This window comes from Delphinus delphis, chromosome 10 (assembly GCF_949987515.2).
Source record: "Delphinus delphis chromosome 10, mDelDel1.2, whole genome shotgun sequence".
In the NCBI taxonomy this organism is placed as follows: Eukaryota; Metazoa; Chordata; class Mammalia; order Artiodactyla; family Delphinidae; genus Delphinus; species Delphinus delphis.
The window spans coordinates 20,549,456-20,568,643 of record NC_082692.2 but is presented as its reverse complement, the minus strand read 5'-3'; the positions used below and the strand labels follow the sequence as shown (position 1 = coordinate 20,568,643).

Below are 19,188 nucleotides of genomic sequence, written 5' to 3'. Positions count from 1 at the left end.
ATGAAAACCATAGTTATAGTCCTAGCACTTAACCAGATATATCAAAATATTGTTTATGCTCATCCCAACCTCAGAATTTATAATTTTGATCTTGCTATTTGAAGCACAAAGAAGCACAAATATTACTGTATCAAACAATATTTTTAAAACTGTTTCAACCTGGCATTGTTTTATTATTAAAATTCATATTTTACTTTATGTACTTAGAAATTTATTTTTAGAAGATGTATATAGGATCAACTAGACTTTCAAAGAAATCCATAATACAATAAAAGCTAAGAACCCCTGTTTAAGGATTCCAGCAAATACCTTACATATAAAGTAGACTAGAGACAGATGATATAAAAATCAGATGGCAGAATTCCACTAATAATCCAGTTGGGAGCAGATAACTGAATCTTCCTTGGCTGTTAGACTGATTGCTTCATCAAGGATGCCAATTCTACAGCCACAGGTTACTGGGGTTACTAGGGCATCCCACTCAATTCATGCATGTGTGTCTGCTGGAAACACACATCTTGATTATTATTGTTTTTATCACTGAAACAATTTCTCACATTACTTCTGCTAACCATCAGCCCTCTAGTGTGATTGGAGATGAAGAGCTAAAGAACTTGTAGTGGGTGAAAAGAACTTGTAGGGGGTTAAATGATGACTAACCTTTTCTGGAGAGTGAATTCCTCATTAGAAAAGTCCATTTATTAGTTTCCTAGGGCTGCTGCAACAAGTTACCAAAAACTGGTTGGCGTAAAACAGAAATATATTCTTGCACTGTTTTGGAGGCCAAGAAGTCCAAAACCACAGTGTCAGTAGGGTTGATTCCTTGTGGAGGCACTGAGGGAGAATCTATGCTATGCCTTACCTGGCTTCTGGCGGCAGCTGGCAATCTTCGGTGTTCCGTGGCTTGCAGCTGCATCACTCCAGTCTCTGCCTGCCTCAGTTTTCATACGGTCCTCTGCTTTGCATCTCTGATGCCCCTCTCCCTTCTCTTATAAGTAAACCCTAAATCCAGGATGATCTCATTTCAAGATTCTTAACTACACCCTATTTCCAAACAAGGGTCACATTCATAGGTGCCAGGGGTTAAGACTTGGACATGTCCTTTTTCAGGACACTCAACCTACTACATTTCACAGATCCTAAGGTTTACCTTAACATTGACTCACACAAAATTTACATCACACTATCTGGATAGAAGTATTTTAGAGTAAATTACAGACAATACAAAGCTTTCCTTAGGCACCTTATTATCTCTCATTCATAATCAGCTAAAGTGACCTTGTGTGTTTATATCTGCCTCACTAAACTAGAAAGGAAACAGTGAGAGTAAGGACCTCCTCTCTTACACACACAAACACACACACTCTCTTTCTCTCTCTCTCTCTCTATCAGTGAATGTTTGAAGAGTGAAGAAAAAAGAACAATTTTTTAAAACCTTTTTGGAAAACAAAATAAGGAGAAATAACAAAATGCAGCCACTTGTCTATGACCAGCCCTGCACTGAAGAGCTAGCAATGTCCACCTGCCGGAACGATGCAGTAAGGGCTTGGTGTGATCTAGCTTCCTCTGGCCCTGCTCCTTGAGAGGGTTTCCCTTGCCCTGTAGACCTCAGGGACCCATCTGAGATGAGAATAGAAAGTCTCTTTGTTGAGGGCTACACCAGCCCTCTTCTTTTCTGAATTCAGAGGCACTGTGGTGGCTTTTGGGTAATTACAGCATCTGAGTTTCTAAACAGGCCTAGTTGCTCTGCCCTTTTTCCAGCCCTCATCTTACTGGCATCCATTATGTTCTCTGTTCTGTGGCACAACAAAGCCTAGAATCAGGGAAAGACAGCAAATATCTCCCCTGCTTCCATGGCAAATCCCAATGCGTAACCATTGCAATGATTTTAGGGTGAAGTTAACAGCCAGATGTAGCTTAGGGAGGGTAGCACCTAAAGGATCTGCTTTCCCCAGTTCCCAAACCAAACCTTATCATATTTAAAGCAGAGTCCTAACTTTGCTGTGGCTCTTTTCTCAGAAAATTCTGTCTTGCCAGTCCTTTATGACTTAGGGATTGAGATGTGGGTGGACAAACAGCACCTTTCTTAAGCACTTTAACCTAAAAACAAAAAAACCTGTGTTTTCTCTGCTTTCATGAATTGTCTTGGATTAAAAGTTTACTCTTATTTCTCTGACATCATTAAAGTCTTTGAAGGTTGCAAACCCATCCCAACGTCCTGTGTTTGTCCCTCCAAGTTCCGTAAACCTGGGTCCTTGGTCTGCATTTGGTCTGCATCTCTGATGGAAGGAGAGTTTGACCAGCTGCTTTGCTGGTCGATAACAGTGATTTCCAGGTTCCTAATAGGAAGTGAAGGAATCTGCTTTTCCTAGCACCTCTCTCACATTAATGAAAATTCAGAATATATACAGAACTTGTGGGAATAAAGTGAAGCATGGCCCAAAGGAAAAATGATAGATTTAAATGCTGCTTACATTAATAAATTAGAAAGTGTAAATGCAGGCAGTCCTTCAGGTAGTGTGAAATCTTATAAGTGACTATGCAAGGCAGTCTTAATAATCAATGGGAAAAGTCATGATTGTTCCATGATCTTTAAAATTTTTTATCAAAACATTAAAAACTCACCATCTATCATAAATATAAAGGGAAGTGAAAAACTAATATTAAGGACATTGTAATTTTAAATATTAAAACAATGAGAATTAGTGTCATTTCTTTTTTAAAAACTTACCAAAAATAGTTGAATCGTGCTTGATTTTTTTTCTTATCATGCAACTTATGATACAGAGTGAGTGTCCTTGGGGAATTGTCATGTTTCTTTCTAAGTTTGGATTAGCTTCCAATATTTCATCCTTTGCATTTTTAATGGCATGAAATATCTCTGAGAATTCGTTTAATATGAAGTATTTTGCCAGTGTCACTTTCTCTGGAACTTCTTCCTTTTCATCACAACCATTTTCTACATTTATATCAGTTGGCCTTTACTAAGTTCCTCTGGTTTGCATAGCTAGTCTCTTCATAGCAACAGTGTCAACATTTCCCCGGTCAACTGTTACTTCAATAACTCTGTTTACCTTCGATTCAAATTCTGCTTCCAGGGTTATTACTTTCTCTTGTCTTGCTGTACTTTCATCTTCTTGGCCAAATCCCTCTTGACTATTGATTTTTGTCGTGTGAGTTTATCACTGGAAGACAAGGAGGCAACTAAACTACATGCTTTCTCTTTTTGAATAAACTGAATAACATGTGCAGTAACCATGCCAACAAATTTTGGCCAACGAATTTTAAAATAAGTGACACGATTAGGTCACTGATCACAGTGTGTATGTGTTATTTGTGCAGTGACTTGTGAAGTAAAAGCGAGCAGTGAATTTTGTAGTTTATGCAATGACTCACCATGCAATGACCTTCGAACTGTGTTTTTGGGCAAGTGGTATTATTTAACTAAACTATGGTAACTGAAATTCATTTATATCAAAACTGTGCAATGTAAAGACTGTCGCTATAAGGTTAGCATCCCACTAAAGAAGCTAGGAAAAACAAAAATAAAGTGAACTAGTGGAAGCAGAAAGGCTAAATAATGGAAAACGGGAAAAAATAATTAGGAAAAAGAAAACAGTAAAACTAAATGCAAGAGTAAAGAAATAGCAAATAAATAAACACACTTAAAAAATAAAAGATTAACCAATAACCATTGTGGTTTGTGAAAAATCAGAAGACACAAGTACAAAATTTAGAATAATAAAGGAGCTGTAGTTACAAAGACAGCGGAGGTTAAAATCATTAGAGACCAATTTGCTGATCTCTAAGAGAATATCTTTAAAAAATTGTCTTGAAAAATATAATTTACCAAAACTTATTACAAATTATTAGCAACTCTAAATAGAAAAAATTCATTAAAGAAAAATAAAGATAATTGTCAAAGAACTGTCATCTGAAAAAGGGCACCAAGTACAAATTGTTTTAAAAAGGAAGTTTACCAAAGTTTTAAAGAAAAGGGAATTCCAATGCTGTTCAAACACTTCCAGAGTATTAAAAGGACATCTATCCTCCATATTATTTTTATGAATTGAATAAAAATTTGTACCAGAACCTGAACATCAGTGCACACACAAAAAAGGGAAAAGAGATCAATTTAATTTATAATATTGAAGTATAAATTGTAAATGATCCATTGGCAACCAGAGTTCAACAGAACATTAAATGAGTAACATACGATGCCCAAGCAGGGGGTTATATAAAAAAATGCAAAGGTGACTATTAAGAAGTTTATTTAAATAACTCATCATGATATACATAAAGAGGGAAGGCCTATGCTCATTCTTCAGAGATGCTCAAAAGGCATTTTATAAATTTCAACATGCATTCTTAACAATTCTCAATAAAGCAGACATAGAATTCTTCGTCATTGTATGATATAGCTAATGAGGAATAATGTAGATCTTCAGCAAAGTGAAGGATAAAACAAGAATAGCCACCCTATTTAACACTGATATGAAGGTATGCGGCACTGAAATCAGGTGAAAGGAATTAGAAGTGAACTAAATTGAAAGGAAGCAGTGAAATGTTTATTATTTTCAGACATCATTGCAAACATGTAAAACCCAACAGAATTATATCAGAAAGCCAATGCAAAAATTAGTCAATTCAGTAAGATATAATAAGATATAAAAATGTACAAAAATCAGTACTTTCATATAAAACAAGATGCTGGAAGATATGAATTGGGAAATACACTATTTATGGAAATGAAAACAAAATACCTAGAGCTAAATGTAATAAATGTGCCACACATATTAAGTAAACTGGTCCACATCAATCACATTGTCCCAATTTCCCTGCAGATGAATGACTCAAGCAGCATGTGGGACTAAGCTCAATTCTAGAGAAGGGACTTGAGAGGAAGTCCTCCTCATTTGCTCTCAATTGGAAACCCAGGGAGATAGACTGTCTTCCTACCACTACTTTGACCTGAGTGAACACTTGGAACTGTGACCAGCATGAGGGTGTAATGCCAGGGTCGGGAGAAGAGCAGTGAGACTGCAGGGCCTTGGAGCCTGGGCTCTGATCCATGATTGTTACCACTGATGTTTAATGCTTATCTGCTGAGTGGAGTCCAGGTAGTTCAGTAATACAGGACACCAACACCTATTTAAATGATTCATCATACAAAACACCCACAAATGATCACACCGTTATTTATAGAAAAAACCAAAAAAGGAGTTTGAGTTACTGTTTTCTAGTCAATTGTGGTTAGCCAGATTGCTGGCTTCCGGTGAGACAGAGAGCAATATTCCCCCATCCCAGATCAACGTGTCCTGGACAACGTAGGTCACCAGGGCAAAAGGACCCCAAGTTGAGGACCTCAAACCACTCGAGCTTTGAAACAACTTCGCTGGCCTACAGAATCCAAACTTTTCAGATACAGAAGTAGAAAAAAAACCAGGATAATGTACTTTACAAGATCTCTCCACACCTTCAGGCCCTTTATAGAATTTTCAGTCATTTATAGAGACAAATGCGTCTTTTATACTTTACAGCTCCTTCACTCTAAGAACACTTTCTGTATGTATTAACCATAAACTTTCCTGTAAAAAGCATTCTGAAGAATTTCTTTTGCTGCAGTTGATTTCTGAAGACCGTTGGAGCCTCATGGGGGCTTCTATACAGTAGAAAGTTAGTCACTAAATTACAAACGGCAGCTAAGTAGTAAAGTTTATAACGTAAGTATCCTACTTACGTTGAGTCCACAGCTCTTTCAGAAACATGACTGGCTCTGAAAAGAGCCTTTGGGTTGTAACTGGAGCCTGCTTACACTTTGCAAGTTTACAGGGAGGTAGTGTACTTCGCTACAGCCTTCGTGCCCTCGGACACAGCGTGCTTAGCCAGCTCTCCTGGCAGCAACAGGCGCACGGCCGTTTGAATCTCCCTGGACGTAATAGTCGATCGCTTATTGTAGTGAGCCAAGCGGGAGGCCTCGTTTGCAATACGCTCGAAAACATCAGCAACGAAGGAATTCATAATACTCATGGCTTTCGATGAGATACCGGTGTCTGGGTGTACTTGCTTCAACACTTTGTAGATATAAATCGAATAACTCTCTTTCCTGCATCTCTTGTGCTTTCTTTCTTCTTTCCTTTGAGTCTTTGTTATAGCTTTCTTAAATCCTTTCTTAGAAACAGCAATACTTCTTGAAGCCTGATCTGGCATAGCTAATGTTAAGCTCTATACCGTTAACAGTTCTAACAGCTCCCACCAACGCCACAGAAACGAAGACAGACGCTAGGCGGAAAGGGTGGTATTTATAGGGGCAGCACTCAAGTGACGTGTGGAGAGGCCAGTATCTGATTGGATATCTGGGACTCTCGTGTATGTAAATGAGGTGATTCCCGTGAGCATTTCTGATTGGATAGATGGCCATCAGCCAATCAGAAAGCAAAGCACACCCTACCGTCAGACTATAAATGTGCCCAGTCGTAGGTGTTACAGATCACTGTATTGGCGTCGCGGTTTCTCTTTAAAGATATGTGTGGGCGTGGTAAACAAGGTGGTAAAGCCCACGGTAAAGGTAAATCTCGCTCATCCAGAGCAGGCTTGCAGTTTCCGGTTGGTCGGATCTATCGTCTGCTCTGCAAGGGTAACTATGCCGAGCGCCTTGCGGCTGGTTTGCCTGTGTATTTGGCAGCGGTGTTAGAGTCCATAACGGCTCAAATCTTGGAGTTGGCGGGCAATGTCTGCTGTGACAAGAAGACGCGCATTATCCCGTGCCACTTGCAGCTAGCAGTCCGTAATGATGAGGAGCTCAACAATTTGCTGGGTGGTGTGACTATCACTCAGGGTGGCGTTTTGACGAACATCCACGCCGTGCTGCTGCCCAGGAAGACCGAGAGCCACCATCACAAAGTGTAGGGCAAGTAATCCAAGTGGAGGTTACCGTTGAGCAATCTAAACGTCTGGTGAAGGAAGATACCAAAGGCTCTTTTCAGAGCCACTTAAATTATCATTGAGGGCTGTGCCTGGGCTGTCTGGGTCTGTGATTGTGACGTATTCCAAAAGTAGGCAGCCGGAAAGATCCGTTAACCGTAACTTTATCATGTTGATTCTAGCACGTGAGGTTCTTTGCAGCTTTTTTTTTTTTATTACTGAAGGGCAAGTTCATGGGCCTTCAAGATGCCTATCGGGTGAGAGAAAAAGAGCAAAGCTTCAGCATTCTAATACCCTTTTAAGGCTCATTTTGATAAGTATTCGCGATGCCTGTGGTTTAACACGTGCTTAGAAAATGTTTCTTAAATGTAATGTCCATCAAAAACCTAAGTGGCACATGTGGGGGAGGGATACTAGTGTCTCACTAGAGGTAGGAATGTGACATGGTATACCATAATTGGAATTATTAGGGAGTTTTTGTCAGATCTTTCAAATGGTTTCATTTGATCTGTATTATAAACACCAAGAAAAATTGGAAAGCAAATGAACAGGTAGGCTGTCATAAAGTTACAGAAAATTCAGCAGTTTGCCTTATCTCAAGGAGAAAGTGTCGCTGGTTATTCTTTTAAAGTCATTGTTAGACACGTGAGAGCTAAACACATAAGACATACAGAAGCAGGCACGAAGTATAGAGTTCTGTAAGAAATTAAAAGATGAAAGTAAACTACGTAATATGTTGAGCAATCGAGTTACGAAAAAGCCAACCATGTTTTGAATTAATGTACATAGATAAGGCATGTGATTAAGAAGGGCACAAAAGGACGGGAAAATTTCGAAAACTGAAAGGAAATTGTACAGATATATTGAACAAAATTAGATTATGTTTAGAACATGGCATTAAAAACTAAAATGTGAAAATTTAAAATCTGAGAATGCTGATGTAAGTGATTGACTAAATGAGGGATATGTGAAAAATCTTCTAAACAGAAGAATTTCAAATCATTTATATAGATGTTCCCCCATCAAGCAGCTGGAACTTAACTCCCCAGACTTACCAAAGTGGAGTATGGAAAGGCAGGGGAAAACAGGAGTGACTTTACAGTAGAGAAAACGGGCAAACACTACCGCAAATGATCAGTGTTAAGATCATCAGTGATAAACCACGTGGTTTGCATGTGCCATTAATATGATGTGTTGAGAAGGGCAATTCACTTCTCTGGTCTTCCTCCCAGCAACACATAATCTCAGTCTAAACATGAGAAGAACGTCAGACAAATACAAGTTAGGAACATTCTAAAGAATATGAGTCCTCAAAATTATCAAGTTCATCGAAAACAAGGAAATTCTGAGAAACTGTCAGCCCAGAGCAGTTAAGGAGACATTACAAGAAAATGTCAAGTACAACATGACACGGGTTTAATCAGCATATTCCTTATAGTCGGATTCCATATTCAAGGTTCTTCCACATCCACATATTCAACCACAGACTGTATAGCACTGTAGTATTTACTATTGAAAAGTATCTGCGTATAAGTATACGCGCACAGTTCAAACCCCGAGTTGTTCAAGAGTCAACTGTATTTTGGATTGGATCCTGGAACAGACAAAGAGCATTAGGGAAAATCTAATGAAACCCAAAGTTTAGAGTTTAATTCACAGTAAAGTACCAGTGTTATTTCCTAGGTTGTGACAAATGCATAAATGTTGACAACAGAGGAAATGGTGAGGTATATGGGAACTACTTTTACAACTTTTATGTAAATCTAAAATTGTTCCAAGTTAGAAAGCTTATTGAAAAAAAAAAACACATTTTTTTAAAATCAAAGAGTCCCAAATCCATAACAAATGAAATCTCAATAGACTATCGCTCATAAACTGAAAGTGTGAGTGGCTCTGAAAAGAGCCTCTGGTTTCAGATGTTGGTGTCCTAAAAAATGCTCTCTTGTAGCTGTTGTACTTGGTGACGAGGCATAGTGCCTTGCACACAGCGTGCTTGGCTGGTTCCCCAGTCATCAACAGGCATTAGTTCTCTGGAATTCCCTGTAGAGCAGGGGTCCCCAAGCCCTGGACCGTGGACCGGTACGGGTCATGGCCTGTTAGGAACCGGGCCACACAGCAGGAGGCGAGTGGCGGGCAAGCAAGCGAAGCTTCATCTGTATTTACAGCTGCTCCCCATCACTCGCATTACCGCCTGAGCTCCGCCTCCTGTCAGATCAGCAGTGTCGTTAGATTCTCATAGGAGCATGCACCGTACTCTGAACTACGCATTCGAGAGATCTAGATTGCGCACTCCTTATGGGAATCTAATGCCTGATGATCTGAGGAGGAGCTGAGGCGGTGATGCCAGCGCTGGGGAACGGCTGCAAATACAGATCATCATTAGCAGAGAGGTTTCACTGCACAGAGACCATAATAAGTCAATTGCTTGCAGACTCATATCAAAACCCTATCAGTGAGTGACAAGTGAAAACAAGCTCAGGGCTCCCACTGATTCTGCATTATGGTGGGTTGTATAATTATTTCATTATATATTTCAATGTAATAATAGAAATAAAGTGCACAATAAAGGTAACGCACTTGAATCATCCTGAAACCACCCCTCCCCCCACCACCGTCCATGGAAAAATTGTCTTCCTTGAAACCGGTCCCTGGTGCCAAAAAGGTTGGGGACCGCTGCTGTAGAGGATAGTAAAGAGTCTGTTGTAATGAGCCAAGTAGGTTGACTCACCGGTGATGTACTCAAAGGTCACAAACGAGTTCAGTATTCACATGGCTTCCATAGAGATGCGAGGGTTGGGGCAAACCGCGGCACTGTCTGTGACATCTCTGGTGCTTCTTGCCTTTCTTTTCATCTTGAGGATAGCTTCTTGGAGCCTTTCTTGGACATGACAGTAAACTTAGAGAAAGACTGGGAGATAGGAGACACAGCCATTATCTACCTTGAGAAAAGAAGGATGGCAGGCTGTGAAGCCACAGAGCTTATTTATATACTGTGTATTCAAATGAGGTATTGAATAAACAATTTCTGATTGGAATAAAAGCAAGAGGCAAATGAATGCAAATAAGATATCTCAGGTCAACTCTGATTGCATAGTACTCCTACTGGCATCAACCACTCAGAAAGCAGAAGGCTATCATGTGGGGTCTTGCTCAAGGGCATTTGAACCCGGGGGCCCCTACAGCTGCTCAGTTTTGTAGATTTCAGCCTCAGCTTGTTTTGAGAGAGACCGCCTTCCTTAACCCAAGTTTAAATTTCCAAAGAAATGGATCTGGCCCAGTGTGAATCGCATGTCCACTCACTGTCCATCAACAGTAGTCAGAAGAGAATGATCCTGAAAACAATGCATCAGAATTGACACATTGTTAGGATTATTTGTTCTCAGTTTCCCTGATGCTGAATAGTATTTGCTTATACTTGCCTGTTTTAAAAACCCTGTCCTGTGGTCAAACATGGTTCTTATCTACTACCTGAGCAAGTGAAGGTGACTCACTGCTATTCAAGTTATTAGCCTGATTGAATTTCCATGTTTTTAATAGTGAGGTGAGGCATCATTTCATGTTTGGTGGTATCTTTTTGACGTTTTTCTTCCTCCTGGTTTTAAAGACTACCATAATGTGAGTACTTTTTGTCAAATGGTGTAAGTTGCCTTTTGTACTTTTCAGAATCAACCTATGCGTTCTCTTTCTTCATATGCATTTCTTAATCCTTTTCCCATTGTAATGAAATCCTATTTGAGTTAAACTAAAAGCTTATACAGAATAAAATATTTGTAAACAACGTGAATACGTGTTTAGGGTGACATGTGCCTTGACTTTTTCAAAGCTTTTGTGTATGTCTTATAAAACTTTATAATTTTCCTTAGAGCTTTTACACATATTTCATGGAGTTTATATCCAGGTGCCCTTCTTTTTATTTTAGGGGCATCTTGTTGTTGTTGTTAGCTTATACCTTTATTTCTTAAAATAATTTTTCACCCGCTGAAAGGAAACAGAGCACCTTGAAAGACAGGCTGATTTCAGGCCTGTGGCCTTAAGAGGAGTCTGGGACATCTTGCTGCTGGAAAGCAAGGAAGCTATCAAGAACTAATGGGTCAGGTCAGGAAGACACAAGAACCAGCAGGGGTAAGATACTGGTAAAGGAATGAAAGGAAAGAAAGGAAAAAGGGAGAGAGGGGGCAAATATGGCAAAATCTTGATCATTGTTTAATCTGGGTGACGTGTATGTGGGATTCATTTTAATATTCTTTCTTGTATTTGAATTTTTTCATTATAAAATAAACATTTACATTGTTTGCATTAAAGAAGGCCTAAATATTTAGGCCTTCTTTAATGCAAAGCAACACATATGTGTTATCAATAAAATTAAGTAACACAGATGGGTAAAATAAAAAGCATTGATAATTCTATCACTCAGATAATTACTGTACTACTAATTTGTTGTGATGCTTTCTCAATATTCTTCACTACATATGCAAATTTTTTAAAACTAATTTCGTCTTCAATTTCTCATATCATCTATGGCCTAGAAGCACCACTTTTATACTATTGCCCTGCTTTCTAATCCATTAGGACTTTCCACAATTACCAAGTACAGTCTGGGCTCCTTGACATTAAAGGTCTTCCAACGTTCTTTCCAGAATTCTTTCTACTACCTTGTCTCCATAACCCCCCCTAGGCTCTAGCCACTCTGGATCTCTTACATTTGAATTCGTATTGGTTTCTGTATAAATGTCATAATTTATCATCTGAACGAGCACTCAAGACCTTTAAAATAATATATTTGGGGATTTCAAAGTTTAAGACTCCTGATACAACTAGCAACTTGTCCCAGCACAGAGCCTAATTTCTGTCAAAAGGCCAAGCTGTTACATAAGCATTGAGCCGAGGTCCATGAAAAGAAATTAAGAGACTGCATCTCAGCCTGTAAGGGATGGCTTGAAAACTAAAAAGAAAGTGAGAATCTGCCTCCACAAGTCACAGTGCTTCTGCAATCTTCGTTTCTGCTGGTGGTGTTAGAAGAAGAAATAACATGCCTGTTTTGCTGAATACAGGGAGTGTGAGGTCCCCCAAAGGTCCTAGGCATCACACTCTTTCAGAATTGGGAATTTTGGTTCCAGGAATAAGCTTGTCCCTAGTTCAGCTATGCTGCATTCACTGCACTTCTGCAACTTTGAGAGGTTATAGTTTTGGTCCGAAAAAATGTAATTCCAATGTTGTTTCTAAACTTAAACAGTCTTGTATGTCAATTTTTTTAAAAATATCTGTATTGGAGTATAATTGCTTTACAATGGTGTGTTAGTTTCTGCTTTAAAACAAAGTGAATCAGCTATACGTATACATATATCCCCATATCTCCTCCCTTTTGCATCTCCCTCCAACCCTCCCTATCCCAGCCCTCTAGGTGGTCACAAAGCACCGAGCTGATCTCCCTGTGCTATGCGGATTCTTCCCACTAGCTATCTGTTTCACATTTGGTAGTGTAGATAAGTCTATGCCACTCTCTCATTTCGTCCCAGCTTACCGTTCCCCCTCACCGTGTCCTCAAGTCCATTCTCTATGTCTGTGTCTTTATTCCTGTCTTGTCCCTAGGTACTTCATAACCTTTTTTTTTTTTTTTAGATTCCATATATATGTGTTAGCATACGGTATTTGTTTTTCTCTTTCTGACTTACTTCACTCTGTATGACAAGACTCTAGGTCCATCCACCTCACTACAAATAACTCAATTTCATTTCTTTTTATGGCTGAGTAATATTCTATTTTATATATGTTCCACATCACCTTTATCCATTCATCTGTTGATGGATACTTAGGTTGCGTCCATGTCCTCGCTATTGTAAACAGAGCTGCAATGAACACTCTGGTACATGACTCTTTTTGAATTATGGTTTTCTCAGGGTATATACCCAGTAGTGGGATTGCTGGGTCATATGGTAGTTCTATTTTTACTTTCTTAAGGAACCTCCATACTGTTCTCCATAGTGGCTGTATCAATTTACATTCACATCAACAGTGCAAGAGGGTTCCCTTTTCTCCACAGCCTCTCCAGCATTTATTGTTTGTAGATTTTTTGATGATGGCCATTCTGACTGGTGTGAGGTGATACCTCACTGTAGTTTAGATTTGCATTTCTCTAATGATTAGTGATATTGAACATTCTTTCATGTGTTTGCTGGCAATCTGTATATCTTCTTTGGAGAAATGTCTATTTAGGCCTTCTGCCCATTTTTGGATTGGGTTGGGGTTTTTTTGGTATTGAGCTGCATGAGCCGCTTGTAAATTTTGGAGATGAATCCTTTGTCAGTTGCTTCATTTGCACATATTTTCTACCATTCTGAGGGTTGTCTTTTCATCTTGTTTATAGTTTCCTTTGCTGTGCAAAAGCTTTTAAGTTTCATTAGGTTCCATTTGTTTTTGTTTTTATTTCCATTTCTCTAGGAGGTGGGTCAAAAAGGATCTTGCTATGATTTATGTCATAGAGTGTTCTGCCTATGTTTTCTTCTAAGAGTTTGATAGTGTCTGGCCTTACACTTAGGTCTTTAATTCACTTTGAGTTTATTTTTGTGTATGGTGTTAGGGAGTGTTCTAATTTCATTCTTTTACATGTGGCTGTCCAGTTCGCCCAGCACCACTTATTGAAGAGGCTGTCTTTTCTCCATTGTATATTCTTGCCTCCTTTATCAAAGATAAGGTGACCATATGTGCATGGGTTTATCTCTGGGCTTTCTATCCTGTTCCATTAATCTGTATTTCTGTTCTTGTGCCAGTACCATACTGTCTTGATTACTGTAGCTTTGTAATATAGTCTGAAGTCAGGGAGTCTGATTCCTCCAGCTCCGTTTTTCTTTCTCAAGATTGCTTTGGCTATTCAGGGCCTTTTGTGTTTCCATACAAATTGTGAAATTTTTTGTTCTAGTTCTGTGAAAAATGCCATTGGTAGTTTGATAGGGATTGCATTGAATCTGTAGATTGCTTTGGGTAGTATAGTCATTTTCACAGTGTTGAGTCTTCCAATCCAAGAACATGGTATATCTCTCCATCTGTTTGTATCATCTTTAATTTCTTTCATCTGTGTCTTATAGTTTTCTGCATACAGGTCTTTTGTCTCCTTTGGTAGGTTCATTCCTAGGTATTTTATTCTTTTTGTTGCAGTGGTAAATGGGAATGTTTCCTTAATTTCTCTTTCAGATTTTTCATCATTAATGTATAGGAATGCAAGAGATTTCTGTGCATTAATTTTGGATCCTGCAGCTTTACCAAATTTGTTGATTAGCTCTAGTAGTTTTCTGGTAGAGTCCTTAGGATTCTCTATGTATATTATCATGTCATCTGCAAACAGTGATAGCTTTACTTCTTTTCCAATTTGAATTCCTTTTATTTCTTTTTCTTCTCTGATTGCTGTTGCTAAAACTTCCAGAACTATGTTCAATAATATTGGTGAGAGTGGGCAACCTCGTCTTGTTCCTGATCTTAGAGGAAATGGTTTCAGTTTTTCACCATTGAGAACGATGTTGGCTGTGGGTTTGTCATATATGGCCTTTATTATGTTGAGGTTAAGTTCCCTCTATGCCTGTTTTCTGGAGACTTTATCATAAATGGGTGTTGATTTTGTCGAAATCTTTTTTCTGCAACTACTGAGATGATCACATGGTTTTTCTCCTTCAATTTGTTAATTTGGTTTATCACTTTGATTGATTTGCATATATTGAAGAATCCTTGCATTCCTGAGATAAACCCCATTTGATCATGGGGTATGATCCTTTTAATGTGCTGCTGGATTCTGTTTGCTAGTCTTTTGTTGAGGATTTTTGCATCTATGTTTATCAGTGATATTGGCCTGTAGTTTTCTTTCTTTGTGACATCTCTGTCTGGTTTTGGTATCAGGGTGATGTGGTCTTGCAGAATGAGTTTGGGGGTGTTCCTCCCTCTGCTATATTTTGAAGAGTTTGAGAAGGATAGGTGTCAGCTCTTCTCTAAATGTTTGATAGAATTCGCCTGTGAAGCCATCTGGTCCTGGGCTTTTGTTTGTTGGAAGATTTTTAATCACAGTTTCAATTTCAGTGCTTGCGATTGGTCTGTTTATATTTTCTGTTTCTTCTTGGTTTAGTCTCAGAAGTTTGTGCTTTTCTAAGAATTTGTCCATTTCTTCCAGGTTGTCCATTTTACTGGCATATGGTTGCTTGTAGTAATCTCTCATGATCCTTTGTATTTCTGCAGTCTCAGTTGTCACTTCTCCGTCTTCACTTCTAATTCTATTGATTTGAGTCTTCTCCCTTTTTTCTTGATTAGTCTGGCTAATGGTTTATCAACGTCTTTTATCTTCTCAAAGAACCAGCTTTTAGTTTTATTGATCTTTGCTGTTGTTTCCTTCATGTCTTTTTCATTTATTTCTGATCTGATCTTTATGATTTCTTTCCTTCTGCTAACTTTGGAGTTTTTTTGTTCTTCTTTCTCTAATTGTTTTAGGTGTAATGTTAGGTTGTTTATTTGAGATGTTTCTTGTTTCTTGAGGTAGGATTGTATTGCTATAAATTTCCCTCTTAAAACTGTGTCTGCTGCATCTCATACATTTTGGGTCATTGTGTTTTCCTTGTTATTTGTTTCTAAGTATTTTTTGATTTCCTCTTTGATTTCTTTAGTGATCTCTTGGTTATTAAGTATTGTTTAGCCTCCATGTGCTTGTACTTTTTACAGATTTTTTACTGTAATTGATATCTAGTCTCATAGTGTTGTGGTCGGAAAAGATACTTGATACAATTTCAATTTCCTTAAATTTACCAAGGCTTGATTTGTGACCCAAGATATGGTCTATCCTGGAGAATGTTCCATGAGCACTTGAAAAGAAAGTGTATTCTGGTGTTTTGGTTGGAATGTCCTATAAATATCAATTAAGTCCATCTTGTTTAATGTATCATTTAAAGCTTGTATTTCCTTATTTATTTTCATTTTGGATGATCTGTCCATTGGTGAAAGTGGGGTGTTAGAGTCCCCTACTATGATTGTGTTACTGTTGGTTTCTCCTTTTATGGTGTTAGCATTTGCCTTATGTATTGAGGTGCTCCTATGTTGGGTGCATAAATATTTATAATTGTTATATCTTCTTCATGGATTGATCTCTTGATCACTATGTAGTGTCTTTCTTTGTCTCTTTATTTTAAAGTCTATTTTGTCTGATACGAGAATTGCTACTCCATGTTTCTCATGATTTTCATTTGCATGGAATGTCTTTTTCCATCCCCTCACTTTCAGTCTATATGTGTCCCTAGGTCTGAACTGGTTCTCTTGTAGACAGCATTTATACAGATCTTGTTTTTGTATCCATTCAGCCAGTCTATATCTTTTGGTTGGAGTATTTAATCCATTTACATTTAAGGTAATTATTGATATGTGTGTTCCTATTACCATTTTCTTAATTGTGTTGGGTTTGTTATTGTAGGTCTTTTCCTTCCTTTTTGTTTCCTGCCTAGAGAAGTTCCTTTAGCAAATGCTGTAAAGCTGGTTTGGTGGTGCTGAATTGTCTTAGCTTTTGCTTGTCTGTTAAGGTTTGAATTTCTCCATCAAATCTGAATGAGATCCTTGCTGGGTAGAGTAGTCTTTCTTGTAGGTTTTTCCCTTTCATCACTTTAAATATGTCCTGCCACTCCCTTCTGGCTTTCAGTTTCTGCTGAAAGATCAGCTGTTAATCTTATGGGGATTCCCTCGTATGTTATTTGTTGTTTTTCCCTTGCTGCTTTTAATATTTTTTCTTTGTGTTTAATTTTTGATAATTGGATTAATATGTGTCTTGGCATGTTTCTCCTTGGATTTATCTTGTATGGGACACACTGCGCTTCCTGGACTTGATTAACTATTTCCTTTCCCATATTAGGGACGTTTTCAACTATAATCTCTTCAAATATTTTCTCAGTCCCTTTCTTTTTCTCTTCCTCTGGGATCCCTATAATTCGAATGTTGGGGCGTTTAATGTTGTCCCAGAGGTCTCTGAGACTGTCCTCAATTCTTTTCTATCTTTTTTCTTTATTCTGCTCTGTGGTAGTTATTTTCACTATTTTATCTTCCAGGTATCTTATCCTCAGTTATTCTGCCTCAGTTATTCTACTATTGATTCCTTCTAGAGAATTTTTAATTTCATTTATTGTGTTGTTCACCATTGTTTGCTTTTTAGTTCTTCTAGGTCCTTGTTAAAAGTTTCTTGTATTTTCTTCGTTCTATTTCCAAGATTTTGGGTCATCTTTAGCATCATTACTCTGAATTCTTTTTTAGGTAGACTGCCTATTTCCTCTTCATTTGTTTGATCAGGTGGGTTTTTACTTTGCTCCTTCATCTGCTGTGCATTCCTCTGTCTTCTCATTTTGTTTAACTTATTGTCTTTGGGGTCTCCTTTACACAGGCTGCAGGTTCGTACTTTCCGTTGTTTTTGGTGTCTGCCCCCAGTGGGTAAGGTTGGTTCAGTGGGTTGTGTAGGTTTCCTGGTGGAGCGGACTGGTGCCTGTGTTCTGGTGGATGAGGCTGGATCTTGTATTTCTGGTGGGCAGGACCACGTCTGGTTGTGTGTTTTGGGGTGTCTGTGAACTTATTATAATTTTAAGCAGCCTCTCTACTAATGGATGGGGTTGTGTTCCTTTCTTGCTAGTTGTTTGGCATAGGGTATCCAGCACTGTAGCTTGCTGGTCATTGAGTGGAGCTGGGTCTTATCGTTGAGATGGAGATCTCTGGGATAGCTTTCACTGTTTGATATTACATGGGGCCGGGAGGTCTCTGGTGGACCAGTATCCTGAACTCGGCTGTCTCACCTCAGAGGCACAGGCCTGACACCCAGCTGGAGCACCAAGACTCTGTCAGCCACACGGCTCAGAAGAAAAGGGAGAAAACAAGAAAGAAAGAAGGAAAGAAAAAAAGAAAGAAAGAAAGAAAGAAAATCAAGTTATTAAAATAAAAAATTATTAAAAATAAAATTTTTAAATAAAAAAAGAAAGAAGAGAGCAACCAAATCAAAAAACAAATCCACCTATGATAACAAGTGCTAAAAACTATACAAAAAAATAATAATAACCAAGAAAAAAATACACGGACTGACAGACCCTAGGACAAATGGTAAAAGCAAAGCTATACAGACAAATTCACACACAGTAGCATACAGATACACACTCACAAAAAGGGAAAAAAGAAAAAAATATATATATATCATTGCTCCCAAAGTCCGCCTCAATTTGGGGATGATTCGTTGTCTATTCAGGTATTCCACAGATGCAGGTACATCAGGTTGATTGTGGAGATTTAATCCGCTGCTCCTGAGGCGGATTAAGTCTCCACAAAAGAAAAAAATTTCCCTTTTTCTTCTGTGTTCCCACAGCTCCCTGGGTTCAGCTTTGGATTTGGCCCCGCCTGTGTGCGTAGGTCGCCTGAGGGCGTCTGTTCTTCACTCAGACAGGACGCGGTTAAAGCAGCAGCTGATTCGGGGGCTCAGGCCGCGGGGGAGGGAGGGGTTCGGATGCGGGGCGAGCCTGCTGCGGCAGAGGCCAGCGGGACGTTGCACCAGCCTGAGGCGCCGTGTGTTCTCCCAGGGAAGTTGTCCCTGTGGCGGGCTGCACAGGCTCCCGGAAGGGGGGTGTGGATAGTGACCTGTGCTCGCACAGAGGCCCCTTGGTGGCGGCAGCAGCAGCCTTAGCGTCTCATGCCCGTCTCTCGGGTCCGTGCTGATAGCCGTGGCTCGCGCCCGTCTCTGGAGCTCCTTTAAGCAGCGCTCTGAATCCCCTCTCCTCGCGCACCAGGAAACAAAGAGGTAAGAAAAAGTCTCTTGCCTCTTGGGCAGGTCTAGACTTTTCCCCGGACTCCCTCCCGGCTAGCCGTGGCGCACTAACCCCCTGCAAGCTGTGTTCACGCCGCCAACCCCAGTCCTCTCCCTGCGCTCCGACCGAAGCCCGAGCCTCAGCTCCCAGCCCCCGCCCGCCCCAGCGGGTGAGCAGACAAGCCTCTCGGGCCGGTGAGTGCCGGTCGGCCCTGATCTTCTGTGCGGGAATCTCCCCAATTTGCCCTCCGCACCCCTGTTGCTGTGCTCTCTTCCGCGGCACCGAAGCTCCCCCCTCCGCCACCCGCAGTCTCCGCCCGCGAAGGGGCTTCCTAGTGTGTGGAAACTTTTCCTCCTTCACAGCTCCCTCCCACTGGTGCAGGTCCCGTCCCTGTCCTTTTGTCTCTGTTTATTCTTTTTTCTTTTACCCTACCCAGGTACGTGGGCAGTTTCTTGCCTTTTGGGAAGTTTGAGGA

At 39.6% G+C, this 19,188-nt stretch overlaps 4 protein-coding genes across 15 annotated transcripts in view; 3 read left to right on the top strand and 1 right to left on the bottom strand.

Moving 5' to 3' along the window:
• SLC17A3 (solute carrier family 17 member 3) overlaps nucleotides 1-19,188 on the top strand; it is a 294,893-nt gene that overhangs the window by 174,554 nt on the left and 101,151 nt on the right.
• The window catches only part of SLC17A1 (solute carrier family 17 member 1), a 246,272-nt gene that overhangs the window by 125,947 nt on the left and 101,137 nt on the right, over nucleotides 1-19,188 (top strand). The gene's annotated exons all lie outside the window — the stretch shown is intronic.
• On the bottom strand, nucleotides 3,493-6,259 carry LOC132432735 (histone H2B type 1-A). Its single transcript, XM_060023484.2, has one exon. It carries the CDS (start codon nucleotides 6,208-6,210, stop codon nucleotides 5,827-5,829), a length of 384 nt encoding a protein of 127 aa, XP_059879467.1. The 5' UTR covers nucleotides 6,211-6,259; the 3' UTR covers nucleotides 3,493-5,826.
• On the top strand, nucleotides 6,526-11,146 carry H2AC1 (H2A clustered histone 1). Its single transcript, XM_060023486.2, has one exon. The coding sequence runs from the start codon at nucleotides 6,526-6,528 to the stop codon at nucleotides 6,907-6,909; it is 384 nt and encodes a 127-aa protein (XP_059879469.1). The 3' UTR covers nucleotides 6,910-11,146.